Source organism: Acomys russatus, chromosome 20, assembly GCF_903995435.1.
Source record: "Acomys russatus chromosome 20, mAcoRus1.1, whole genome shotgun sequence".
Taxonomy (NCBI): Eukaryota; Metazoa; Chordata; class Mammalia; order Rodentia; family Muridae; genus Acomys; species Acomys russatus.
Window position 1 is genome coordinate 71,715,119 of NC_067156.1, and position 14,858 is coordinate 71,729,976.

Genomic DNA, 14,858 nt, shown 5'->3' on the forward strand with positions numbered 1-14,858 from the left:
TTGAGCAGCACCTTGTCACTTCAATGGTAAAGTGGAGTGTAAACACACGCCCCCTTCTTCCAGCTGGCAAATAGGCTGACATTTCTATAGTCCCAGAACAACAGTGCCTATTGCACCTGCCTGTCACAGACTCCAGCAGCCTGTGACCCAAAAAGGCTGCTTCCTGCAGAGATGAATCCAAGATGCTCTATTGTGACCGCCTTCTTCTGTTCAATTAAAGGTTGAGAAGACAGGAAGTGGGATTGAATGCTGTGGAGAAAACCAAGAAACAAGATCCACTGCCCATGTGGGCTTCCTGTTCTTGTTGCTTTCCTAGTGATTTATGAGAATAAACTATCAAAGCATAAGTCAGGCTTGAAATGGGTCACAGCCAATATTTGGATGGTATTTCCTGACCCTACTGTCACAATGAAGGTGCTAAAACCTTTACTTGTTGGGATTAAAATCATACACCCTGCATGCTGTTTCTTAGCATTTGACAAATAGAAATGTACCAATATACTGTCTATTATTATAGATGACCCCTTTAATTTGAAAATGATCAATCAGACTTCCCAAGGAAGAAGAAATAACTTTGGAAATGCATTAATGACAGGGCTTACAAATTGTAAGCAGAGTTGAAATTGTGGAGTCCTTTCTGAGTTTATGGAGGGTATAGAAACACTTCTGTGAGTAGACTGTGTTCATGGAGATTCTAGAGAAAGAGTACAGAAAAGGTACTAGTGTGTCCAGTTGTAGATTTTATCACCAGTTGGGGATAGTGGAAGACCAAACCATGGTAAGGAATCCAACCTGAATGCCACGAGGGCCGAAACTTGGGTATTTGTAGATAACCACTTGACGTGGAATGCAACACCTTCACAAAATGGGATCATTGCTCAACTCTGCCTGAGGAATGAGTTCATGAGGCCCTAAGCTTCCTGAGGAGCTACTAGCAGTTAATGGATGCCAGAGGAGGGTGTGTCTCTTTCTCCTGGTGTAGCTATTCCTAAGTTGATCACGCTCTAGTGAAACACCCCATAACTTCTGTTCCTGCAAGCAACTGTAACTAAACTCTGTGCTTTAAAAAAATTGACGACTTGGGAAAAGGCCAGAAAATGAGGAAGGGGATAGGAGAGAAGAGATGAATGAAGAGATGAATACAGGCACAATACATTATATATCTATAAATATTTGACAATTGAAATTATTACAACTAGAATTTAGGAAACTCATGTAAAATTCAATTTTAACTATATGTAGAAAGAAAGAGAATAAGAGCAAGCTTCTTACTCTACATTCTTTAGGAACTATATTTTGTCTATTTGAAATGAGAAATTAAGAGCTTTTAATTCAATATACTAAGGGTTCTGTGATGGAGATCAAATGATAATTCAGGGGAGGAATGAGAATAGAATTTGGCAGGAGTCTTGCATAATGATTAAAAATTAAATGCTTCTAAGCCAACATCATATGAAAGTCCTGCAAAAACCCAAATCAGAAAATGAGTTCTGAAAGTAGCTCAGACATTTGGCTAACTAGAAGCAGGGCTGGAGCAAAGACAGTCTCTCAGAACTCCTGGCCCAGTCTCATTTCTCACAGCCACTACATTCAAGAAAATGAGCAAGTTCACCCAAGGAAATAGGAGATAGGATCAAAGATTCACTGAACATGTGCCAAGGAAGTCCAAGACTGTGGAAGTTCAGGCCATGAAAAGACAGTTAAATCTAAATATAGAGTTCTCTAACCTGGATTTGTGCAATAATAAACATATCTAATAAAATTAAGATTATTTCTTATGTAACAATAGAAAGTAAATCCAATACACTTTAGGTAATGATTTGAGTTAAAAAGAATAAAAATTATCAATGGCTTTAGGAACCAAATCTGCCTTAATTATCTCAAAATATGAGAAAAATGAAAACAAAAAAATTTAATGTAGTAAGTCATAGCCAATGAGAGTTATAGGACAACTTTTAAAATGAAATATTAGAAAGTGAGATTATAGAAGGCTGTGCAAATGTTGGACATAAAATTGCCTTAATATTTTTATACCAAGATCTGATTTTGAGGGTATTTTAACACTTCAGAACATAGTATTATTTATGTGTCCAAGGGAGAATTTTCAACCTTACAAATCCATGTAATGTTATCCCTGATAATATCCTAACCTTTTCAGTCACAAGCAGCAACCGTAAATCCCTGGGTGCATGCTATTAGTCTGTGGTTCAAATATCAAGATGTCCAGTGGCCTTGAATCCCTGAATAACATAGGTCTGTTCATAGATGACTCAACTTTTATTTGTTGAAAGAATAAAGCTTTCTTTTGACGCTTACATAGCTGCCTCAGTACTTGCTTTTTCATATCCTATGGCATGGGGGGGGGGAGGAGCTTCTGAGGTGCTTGTGTTAACATTTCTTTGTAATGCATTACTTAGAAAGCCCAGCTAAATTTACCTGCTTTGCATATAAACATGGCACTGCCTTCCATATTAGTGCAATTTGAAAACAGACACTAGCAGAAATTGTTTATATGTTCTGGCTTTCCATGTCTTGGACAATAAATCATTCTGTCAGTCCCCACCCTTTGTGATTGATTAAAAAGGAGAATGCATCAAAATGATTCACTGAGAAGAGATTTGGATCTGACTGTTTCACTAGAGTTGTATATTATTCTGTTCTTCATCGCGTTCGCTTTGCCTTCACAGAGGGAGCAGAGAAGTTCTTTCTTAGTCATTTGCTACCTGAAACAAGTCTTTGTGTCACAAATCTTATACACTGATTCCAGTCATAATAACTTTCTTAAAAACCCTTTAAAATGGGACTACTTCATACTAAGATGTTGGTATGGTTTTGCCTAATCCCAAACTTGTATAAAGTGAAAAGATTTTTGTTTTTTTGTTTTTACATAACTGATTGCATAGATACAGCAGATGTTCATCATTTCTTGGTTTGATTTTTTATGGATATTTATTTTATTTTTAATTATGTATTTGTGAGTGTGTGTGTGTGTGTGTGTGTGTGTGTGTGTGTGTGTGTGTGTGTGTCCTCACATGAGTGCAGGTGCTCTCAGAAGCCAGAAGAGGGAATTATGCTTCCCAGAGCTGGAGATACATGTGGTTTTGAGCCACCAGTGGTGAGTCCTGGGAATTGAATTTGAGCCTTTATTGTAAGATTAGTGAGTGCTTTTAACCGCTAAATCATTTTTTCAGACATCAGATTAATTTTCTAAGGAAAAGATAGTTATATAAAATGTCTACCATATTGTACTTAAGATAAACACTTAAAACTTTTAGATATCTGCTGAGTTAAAAAGCCTCATGTATTATTTATATAATTAATTATTTACTACTGCTCCTCCTGAATAAACAAATAGCTAAGTTTAATTTCAGGAAAATATACAAAATAACAATGAGCTATAGTTTGGTTTGGACCAATATTTGCGGGAGGCTGTTCACAGTTGCCCTCCAATACCAGGAAGCTATTTGTTGAAATCTTCAAGGAGAGATTTTATATGGCAGATACTGTAGCTAATGAGAAATATAGTGATCAGATTTTTTTCCGAAAGAAATTTAGCCTATGTACTAGCATCTCTTATTCTTGCTCAGCAAATGTCTCACTCCAATACCTTATTTACCTATTAAGTACAAAAATTGAAGTTCATAAATGCTTCTCATGTGTTCATTCAAAACCCAGTGAAGGCAGTTGTTTACTTTCTCCATAAGGAGAGGTATGTGGGGGACAAAGTCTTTGAGATGCAGAAGCAAAGGAGATGGCAGACACTGCTCACCATCGCTCATCAAACGCTTGCCAGTCAGTGACAGCGTGGATAATGCAGACACGTGCAGAGGGTCAAATGTCAAAGCTTGAGCCAGGTGTGAAAGCTGATTTCCTAAATATAGCACCTTTTAAAGTTAAGTAGCCCTAGCTTTAAAGTGTTGTTGAGACACTCATTTATTTCAAAATGCACTTCATTATCTGAATTTCATTGATTTCCTCATCAACATATTTTGGAGCCTCTTTAGGAAAATGGGAATAGTTGACTTTCCGATGGTTTCCCCAGTGGTTTTTCATTTTGTTAAAGTTATTTTTATTCAAGTTATAACTTTACCTCTGGAATATATTACATATGAAAAATTTTCTAAAACTACCATAAGACTGAGTAGGTTGCACTAAAGATGGGCAGTAAGGTTGGTGTCAGGCAGATCCAAAGTCCAAACACGTACAATGCTAAAATGCTTCAAAAAATGACTTGGCTTTTCTAAATCGCAGCTCCTTTTTTTTTTTTTTTTTAAGGTGTGCACCACCACACCCAGCCCAGTCTTTTTCTTTTATTTTTTTAAAGATTTATTTATTTATTATTATTATATACAGTATTCTGCCTGCATATACACCTGTATGCCAGAAGAGGGGTCACGTTATGGATGGTTGTGAACCACCATGTGGTTGCTGGGACTTGAACTCAGGACCTTTGGAAGAGCAGGTGGCGCTCTTAACCACTGAGCCATCTCTCCAGTCAGAGCTTTTTTTTTTTAAAGCAGTTATTTCACTAATAGGTTATTGTGTAGGGACCTGCAAACAAACAAACAAACAAACAAAAGAACTAATTTAGGGTCAAACGATTGCCAATACACCACACAGACTCCTTTCTAATAATAATAAATCACTATTTCAACCTGTTTCTACTTGCAGTATAAAAAACTATAAAGGTGCTCAGGCGTGTTATATTACTGAAGTATTTGGGTTTGAAAGTGTCAAATGAAAGACTTTTTTTTTCCGCTTGATTTGATTAATATTTTCATTCAGTATATTTATTCCCGTGAGTATAGATTTTTTTTTTGTTAAGCTTTGTGAAGATAACTGATATCCATCGTCATTTTGTGTTGTGTTTCCAAAAGTGGGCGGTGCTGTGTCACCTACTCTGCTGAATGTTTTCCTTACTGGTCAAACTGTGCATTTCTCCGGGAGTTTGCATGTCCTTTTGAGAGACAATAAGCTATGCTGGGGTTATTGTGGAATAGTTTAGAACATATGTGTATCTTGACCTTTTAATCGTATCTAACATTATTTGTTATCTTACAAAAATCTGCAGATTCCAGCTCAGTTTGCATAGAACTTTCGGATTGCTGACTTTTATTCAGGAGACAGCAAAGTAACACGGTGTAAAGAATCTAAAAAGTGTAGCTTAAGATTCTTTTTTTTTTTTTTACGTCTAAAGATTTTATTTTACTTTTTGGCATATGCATTTATATTATTATAAATAAATAAAAATTACATACAGCAAGAAGAACCACGAAGCAATCAGGGATTGTATGAATGTTACATTCATGGTGTTTCGGCTAATTGTATCTGGCAGCCTTGTAGAAACCATCTTTCCTAGCTTGGTGATTCTAAAATTCTGAGTGAGAATCAATATCTATCGTATCTCATCTCTGTCAACTCAAAACATCTATCTAGACCTAAAAGCGTCTTAAGCTAACGTTCAGTGTAAGACCAAACTATCTGGTCAATCTTATTTCAGGTACTGACGTTGATTTCATTGTTTTCCTTAGCTAAGTTATGCTTTTATTTTTATTTTTATTTTTTTTGCTACAGCTTTCTGGTAAAGATCACCTGAAAAATGTGTTCTTTTAAAAAGCGTTTCCTGTTAGTATGTAATAGGTGAGGTAGAGTTAGAGGGAACATTTGGAAATTTTAACGTTTTTTCATATTTATGGGAGTTTTACTAATTTTATTGATTGTTTGAAATTTTCATAAAGGTACAGATGTAATTTGATCATATCTTCCCCTCACTTACTTACTCTGATTTCCCCCAAAAAACCTCTACCACATGCTCCCAGCTTCCTACCTTCCTTGTAGTTTATTTCTTCTGAGTCCAGTCAGGGATGTGTATGTGTGAATGGGCATTGGGCCACCCTCCCACATCCATACTGAATTTTAACTGACTCAGTCTTGCATAGAGCGCATATAGGCAACCACTGCTGCCCTGCGTGCCTGTAGACAGTGTGCATGCCATGTGCAGCGAACAGCATTTCACATCAGTCCTTCACACCGATGCTCATTCTGTCCCCCGTTCCGCGGTGCCTCCTGAACCTGGAGCAGGATAGATAAATGTCCTATCAGTGACTGAGTGCTTGCAGGGACTTTCAGCACTGTGGATGACAGTGCGTCCTGGGCTTTTCGATGGTTTGCAGCAACAAGGAGCTTCTTTGGCCAGGGTGGGAGCCTCGCCAATCTATTGTGTTGCATGAGAATCAGAGTAAAACTCCACTTCTTTACAGTTGCTCAGCCCCACTCCTTTCCTCGTCTTTCTCTCTGCTGTTGCTCCTTCTAAAAATTACGGCATGACGACCTGGTTGTGCCATCACAGCTCATTTGCAGCTCACGCAGGTCTACAATATATTGTCATATCATTTTAGCTTTAGGTACTTTAGGTCTAGGCTATTATTTGTTGTGAGAGTTATTTTAAGTGACTTTTCCTGGTGGCAGTAGAATTTCCGAATGATTATTACTGATAGCCCTTGACACAGTATCAATTTATGGAGAGCCAACAGATGTGTGATGAACACAGAGAACATGAGGTTAATAACAAAAATGGGAGCTATAGTTAGGTGAGCCAAGAGAGTACCACCAGAACTGTAGCTTAAAATGTGCTCAGTTCTAACTGAGATGGGGTCTATAAGAGAAAATTCTGCCAGTAGTTAAGGAGTCAGCCAACTAGGAATGTAGCAAGTGAGCTCAACCTTGACACGTCTGGAGGAAGTTGCAACAAATGGTAGGTTCCAATTCCATCAAGTTGAAGCCTAGTCCAGGAGCATAAAGCTTGGAGTGTTGGGGGGGGGGGGGCGGTGACATGGTTCTCTAAGGGAAGGCGGAAGAAGTTTGTGAGGCCTTTAGTGAGGGTTCCAGGTGAAGGCCTGGGATCACTGAGTTTGTACTTATAGATGCTAAGTGTGGCTGAGTTGGGACATGAACCAGACTGCAGAAACTGAAACTGATAGACACACAGGCTGTTTAGGAGATTATTAAAATATCCTGTTTCAGGGGATACTACATACAGTTTATTTGTGGAAGAAACTTTAAGGACCAATGCCTATTTTATAATAGCATTGAAGTAAATCAACACATTTCTATTAGATGAAATTTTAAGCTTAGAACAGAGATTTCTAAATCTGGGGGAAAAGTTTCTCATAAATATTATAATTTTTGAAATAACAACAACAAAAGAATATACAAAGGTGAATATAAACCTAAAATAAATGTATAAATTTACCTTGTTTGCATGGTAGATGAAGTAAAACAAATTTTAATAAAATATCCTATAGATATTCAATATTAAAAATTAAAATGTAAATCATTCACCATCACATATTGTCTTTGTCAACTTAAAACCTCTATCCAGACCTAAAAACATCTTAACTCCTAGACAGCTAAGCTTCATTGTAAAACTTACATTCAGAATTCTAGATGCACCAAGAGAGGAAAGGTGTTTTCTTCAAGGCTGTCAAATACAAATAGCCAAAACATTAACATTTATGTAATTCCAGATTGCGTCATGGTTCTTCTTGCTATAGGTAATCTATTGTATATATGTGTAATAATATAAATGTATATGTAAAATAAAATAAAATAAAATAAAATGTAAATAAACCATTGATATTTTCAAAGGAGGACAGATTTATTCAGATATCATTTTTTAGGATTTTTATTTTTAATTTTTAATATATATATATATATATATTTATTTTAAATCCTGATCATAGCCTCCTCCCTCCTCTACTCCCAGTCCCTCCCTCCTGACCTCTTCCCCCTTAACCTCCCCCCACTTCTCCTCTGAAAAGGGAAGAGTCCCCCCCCCCCCGACAATTCACCTCAGCACCTCAAGTCCCAACAGGACAGAGCTAATTCTCATTGAGGCCAGGTAAGGCAGTCTAGTTAGGGTGACGTGATCAAGAGCAGGCAACAGTGTCTATGTCATAGACAGCACCGGACTAATTTACTAGAGGAAATCAAGTTTCTCATTGGTTACCTATGTGTAGGGAACCTAGGTCCAGTCCATGTTTGAACTTTGCTTGGTGCTTCCATCTCTGTAAGTTCCCGTAGGCCTAGGTTAGTTCACTCTGTTAGATTTTTTGTGGAGTTCTTATACCCTCTGGGTCCTTCTATCCACCCCCCAACACACACACACACACACACACACACACACTTTCACAGGCAACCCCAAGAGCCAACCCAGGACACTGTTAAGGATACTGCTGTGTTTACAGCCAGGAGCCTAGCATAACCATCCTCTGAGAGCTTCCACCCAGCAGCTGATAGAATCAGATGCTGAGACTCACAGATACCGTTCTTGCGGCACCTTCGTTAATTTGTTTCGCCTGCTTCTACTTTGTACACCCCCTCTACTGTCACACTCTATGCTGGTGTGGTCGTGATTCACTTAGCACGTGCTTCCAAAGCTTCCGTCCGGCTGCTCACTACTGTTTGCCCAACGGCTAGAATTGTGCCTGTGGCCAACTAAGAGGCCAGGCTGAGGATGTTGCTGGCTGGATGGATGAATGAACAATCAAGCTCTCCGTGATCTGATTCCTGCTGGAATCGGTTACATTTGGTTCTGAACACACACTGGGGGAGAGTCAGATAATGTGCGTTAGAAGCAGCATGTCCTTGAGGGAGCAGCATGCACTAGGGTGTCAGAAGCCCCAAGTCTTACCTGCAGCTTATACTCTGGGAGGCTAAATTGTCGTCTCTGAGTAGGTAGGCACAGGAGTCACCAAGCTCTTGGGGGTGTTTAAAGGTGAATTGCTGTCGCTATACATTGTATTCATAAAATGCTAATTTAACTTTTGTTTGTGTAGATTTTGCTAAGTGGCCTGATTTTAAGTACGCTGAAAACGGATAGCTTGTCCATTACGAATGTTTTGATAGGCTCCACCTTAAAGCCAAGTCAGTGAGATCTGAACCAATTGACATCAGAAGTGGTCTTTCACTGTCAGTTTTGTTTTCCTTTAGTCTCAATGTAAATTAATCCTCTGTATACATTCTTTTCAAAACAAACCAACCAGGGCACTATAATGATAATACATAAGGAAGTACTTAAAGCCACTTCCCTAATCAAAGCAAGCAGTGTTGTGTAAGTTTTGAAAGCTAATAGCTGATTTTAGATAGAGCACGGGGATGGCACCAGGACCATTGGGAAAAAAATACTTAGCTGAAGGAGATGGTGCATTTAAGTTCTTTTTTTTTTTTTTTTTTTTTAACAGCATAATAAGACTTGAAAAAATATTAAAGATAATTTGCTTTGCACTAGTTTGTCTGCCTGCAGTCCACAAGGGGAATAATACAGCTGATTGCAATCAAGGCCGTCTTGTGAGACTGGAAAAAAAAAAAAAAAAAAGCGGAAGCCCTAGCTCTCCTCTACATTTCTGAAATGAACAGTCTGTTATGGCTTTGTTTTACAGATTTACTTACGTTTCTTGGACTATGAGATGCAGAACTCAAATGAATGCAAAAGGAACTTCGTAGCAGTGTATGATGGGAGCAGCTCGGTGGAGGACTTGAAGGCCAAGTTCTGCAGCACGGTGGCTAATGACGTGATGCTGCGCACGGGCCTGGGGGTGATCCGCATGTGGGCGGACGAGGGCAGCCGGAACAGCAGGTTTCAGATGCTCTTCACATCCTTTCAAGAACGTAAGGTTCCCTTACTTGACTGTCTGTCCTTCAGAAGTGTCCTGAGCTGCAGAACACCTTAGCCCTTGGTGAGGCTTTATTCACGCAGCTTGGGCACAGCAGGGTGTTCCCAAAGAAGTTCCTGATACAGCTGAGGTTCCTCTCTCATTCTGATGCAGTGACAAGTGAAGAGCCATATATTACAGTCTGAGCCCTTCTATATATGCGTCGTAGCCTTTCTTAATTACGTGTATGCTCTCCACTGGGAAATGGTGGATTTTGCTCGTCTTCAGTTTAGCTTTTCCCAAGTATATGAAGGTGGTGTTGCAGTTTTTGATAAAGCTTGGGCTTAAACATAATTTTTTTTACAACTGCATAAGATGTGCGATATTTTGGCTTCAGTAAGCATCTCTTGCATTCTGATGTAATCTGAACAAGCTTGCAAATGCACAGCCACAGTTAAAGTAAGGAGAGAGGGGAGTGTGGGAAGACAGAGAATTAGGGAAAAATTCAGAAGACATCTAAGTGACATGATATTTAAAGTTCCTGCAAAGTACGGTTTTTCCCTCACAATGGAAACTGCAGCTTAATAAGTAATGAGCTATTTAAACAGATATATTAGAACATTCTTAAGGAAACTTGGCCATTTCATGGTTCACAAAAATAAGCAAATAAAACCCCAAGGAATTCAAATTTAAAGGGCAAGAGCCTTATATTTAAAGGTATGTATTTTTGTTTAAATAGAAAAAAAAAACATGAAAGGGTATTTGAGCCTTCTAAGACAGCTCCTACTGTAAACAGCACAAGGCCCAGGATTTCTAAGTTCATATGTGTTAAAAATCTTAGATATTTATTTTATAAACACACAAATGCTCCTGCCTTTAAATTCCTCTCTGATACCCAGCTCGGGTGCTCTGCGGCCCCAGAGTGCTTGACTGCCACTTCATCTTTCTGAATAGAACCATGGACTTCCGGTGAGTCGGAGGTCCTGCCCACTGTGGATTGCTTACACATGTTGGGATTCCAGCCTTACCCCAGAGCTTCATTAAAATGCTGGATGTCTTGGATCTTTACTGCCTTAAGGCATTTGGGGAGAAAAACCTTGTATTTCCTAGATTAAAATACAAAGAAAAATTTAGTGGACTTTTTGGTGGTTTATGCCTTATGGTTCAGCTACATTTAGTGTAGTGTGCCTTTGATAAGGGGCTTCTAGAGTCTGCATTTTAAAAGTACCAATTACAATTTGTGTGTGTTGTGAAACACAGCTAACATGTGATCTGTCATTTTGGTTATTTTATCATAAATGTTTTATTTACTATATTTTATTTAGACAGCGCAGTACACAGTTGCCGTGTGGTACATAGTATTCTGAAGTTTGTATGCATTGTAGAGCTCTTGCACCAAGTCAGGCATGACCTGTTCTATCATTGAACCCTGAGGAAGGAATAGTAAGTGTTCTCAATACAGAAAGAAACTTTCAGCTAGTATCCATATCGACAGGCTAAAATTAACCACAACACCGTGTGTGTGAAAATTTTATATTTTCTATTGTTGTTAAAGTTTGTGTGACATGTGTGCATGAATTGTGGTAACGTCTCCATAGCACATGTTGTCAACCAGAGGACAACAGTGTGGAGTTTGTTCTTTCCTTACAGGAACCATAAGAATCAAACACAGATAGACCACCAGGCTTGTGTGACATTTCTGATGCTCAGCCTCTTACCTGCCCCCAGTGTGGTTATTTTTTTTTTCAAATATTCTTTTCAATTTGGAATCATGACCTACTGAGTTCCCCCTATCTAATTTAACTGTCAAAAATACAGAATAGCAAACAACTATGGGATCTCTTAAATATCATGGAAAATCTGCAATTTTTATCTACGTCCCTGTAAAATTTAATACTGGTAAATGAAAACATGGATTGCTAAATTTAAAACATCCACTACGGCTCAAGGTTTTATTTTACTCACGTGCAGCATTTTATGAGGGAAACACCTTGACCTTTTTAGTTAGAGAATGTGTGGGAAGATATCAGGCGCATGGGATGCTGTGCTGGTCAAACTGAGAACCTCATAGTTAAACCTTTGGTGTTTATGTATGAAAAATAATCCATTGGAAATCTTGGCAGTATGTGAGACAGCAAGGAATTGCAGCTGAAACCTAAGCCCCTTTTAACTCTAAAATGGATTCTATGAATACCTATGAATCTGCATGGTACATTGTGTCATTCTGTGCACATATCCCACAAGTATAGTAAAGAGAAAATAAAGTATTTCAGTGCCTATGATTGTATGAGCTACTGAAGTCATTTAGTTAGTATCTACATCAATTAACAGTCCACAGGACACAGAATTCTCCTTCAGCATGCAAAGGAAATCCCACCCAACTCACTGTCTTCCACAGTCTTGGAATGATGAGTGTTTTAATGACAGTTACACACATTCACAACAAGGTTTTTATAAAGTCTTGGTGTGTGGTCTGGGTTTTACTGCATATTGTGCCGAGTTTTATCTGTTGTTGCACAAACTATGTTCAGCGTGTCAATGGGAAGTTGGGTGATTTCTATAAATCCTTCCAATTCCATATGTTAAAAAAAATCTATTGGCCAATGTGAGTCATTTAGGACGTGGGGCCACTGCAAACTGGTTAGATTTCCGTCACGAGTGGGCTTGGGCTACACAGGCGGTGTCCTCAGAAAGTGGTTCTACTGTTTCTCCCATCACGTGAGGACATAGTGAGGAAACGGGACTTTCACCTACCAACCACCTGTAAGCATCCGCTGACACAGAGCTTCCAGATTCTAGAACTCTGCAAAAACTAATGACCCTTGCTTGTAATGCAGTTGCTATAGTAACTTAGTTACTATAACGTCATACGTAGACCAAATGTACCTAAATATTTTTATCTTGGTGCTTTGCTTCCCTTCATTGTCCATTGTTGTTGGGAATTTGGTTTGTGTACTGATGAGGGAAGTGCTTCTGCTATGAACTGGGTATGTGCACCGCTTTATTCGTTAGAACTAAGCTCTCCTAGACAAGATGTGGGAACTATAAGAATATACAAAGTAGAATTTAGTTTGAAATAGATGGTTTATTTACAATAATTTTGGAGGGTCCCTATATAGGTATTAAGGTGACTCATTGAAGAAACTTCAGGTCCTCCCTGAGCATGGCTTTATGAAACACTAGTATTGGCAGCACACTTGGACTTGCATTGTGAGCACTGGCGATGACTGTGTGTGTATGTGCGCACGCGCGCGTGTGTGTGTGTGTGCAGCATATCATTCTGTTTTCACAATATGTGTAGGCTGGATATGTCATAAATAAAAGAGGCAAATGTAAGGTTTAGAGTAAGGAATGTCCTTGAGTTTATGCCTGTTCTGGTGATGGATGATTTTCTCTCAGTGTCCAAGACTAGCACAATGCCTCACATAGCACTGAATAACATCACATGTGTACCTGCATGTGTGAGTGTCCACACATACATGTGGACACATATGTATATGTATGTGACATGATTTGTGTGACTCTTGTTTTATACGGAGCCTCCAGGAGTCAATGATGGGCCACCATACTGATGATTTTATCACAGTCACCTCCCAAAGATGCTATTCCTACAACCCAGCCAGAATAAATAAATACCCATCTTCTGACTACTGCACCATAGAAATTAAACCCCAGCACAAGCAGACAAATAATATTCAAACAACATCCGTGGGTATACAGATGTTGTTTTTTTTAAATCACAAAACATGTAGTGTAACTCTATGTCTAAGCAAATGTATACTTAATGACAACATATTTAAAATATAATATTGGTTTTGTCTCCTCAAAGGCAGATACATTGAGACCACCATCATCAGAATGATAGAGTGAAGGGATTATTATGGGTCATATTAGACATTGTGGGGCATAAATGACTTATATGGCTCCTCTTAATCAGAACCCCCAGTCTGTCTGTGCTCCACATCGCTGGACCACGAAGACATTGAATCTGAGCAAATGGACCCTCCCAGACACAACATTGCTGATGTCTTAATGTTTCCCTGATCCAGACCTGTGAGATCTACCTTTGTGTTGCCCATAGAACTCCCAGAAGATGGTGTTTTGTTTTTAAGGTTCCCAAATGGATTAAGATAGAATGACATCAGACACATCTATGTGAAGAAAGTAAAATGCTCTACCGAGTTAAAAGCAGGCTATAGAAATCATCTATTCCAAATCTTCACATTTTATAAGCTCAGACAAATGTCCAGAGAAATTATTCTTCTGTGCACACTTCCACCTTAGTCTTGGTGACGTGTTAATTGAATCGAGGCAAGAACTGAACACCCGAATCTTAATGTCACTTTTTGGCATTCTTGGTTAAAACTCTTTTTCTACAGAGAGCAAAGATGAAAAGGATGATGAAAATAGGTTAGCACTTAGGTGTGGTAAGCAGAATTCTACATGATTTTCAAACCTGATTTGATGTTTTGACCCCATCATGCATGTGGTACAAATTCCAGCTGCACAGCACACTCACGTGTGAAAATCCGAGAGCATAACATGCCACTATCACTCTATTGTCAGACATAAATAAAATTAAAATGAACACATTCTACAGAATATACCAATATTATAACTAATAAATACCAATACATATTTAAATAATTAAACTTTTATCTTTTGCCATCTGAAATAGTTGTGGTAAATGGGTTAACGAGTTTAGCAAGAGTTCATGGGTTACTGTTTCATTGGCAGATGTTTACTTTGCACGAGCCCTTTAGAAACGTATCACAAAGCCTGTGTTGCCTGACCATATCTGCCAGAGCAGTAATACTAGTTAGCAGAAAACCCGAGACTTCAGAAATAGAAAAGGATTTTCGCTCACTGCAGAGATCACCCTCTGCAGCTGGCTTCATGGGGCAGAGAAAACACTTTCCCCTCCAGTCCCTCTCACTGTCCCCAGAGACGTCACCAGAATTGTGGCATGTGCTGCTGTGTGTGACAGGTGATGGCTTTGTTGAGAAGAACTTCCAGGAGTGAAAACTGTTCAGCAGCCCCCAAGTCCAGGGATTAGACAGGAAGAAAAAGTACATCTATACTACCAGGGAAATAATTCTGGGTCATTCTTAAATAGAATTATTAATGATAGATTGGGTTTTATCTTACTGAGTTATGTCATAGTTTTTCTAATAATACAGCTTAGTATATTTACATAATTTTCCA

General features: G+C 38.6%; 1 protein-coding gene across 3 annotated transcripts in view; it reads left to right on the top strand.

The window, feature by feature from the left end:
• The window catches only part of Neto1 (neuropilin and tolloid like 1), a 117,135-nt gene that overhangs the window by 77,472 nt on the left and 24,805 nt on the right, over positions 1 to 14,858 (top strand). For 2 of the 3 annotated variants that reach the window (XM_051163883.1, XM_051163884.1), the window contains one exon: positions 9,441 to 9,669. In XM_051163883.1, coding sequence (XP_051019840.1) covers positions 9,441 to 9,669 — 229 coding nt within the window. Of the gene's footprint in view, positions 1 to 9,440; positions 9,670 to 14,858 lie in introns of those variants that run through there. The other variant, XM_051163885.1, reaches the window with a different exon arrangement.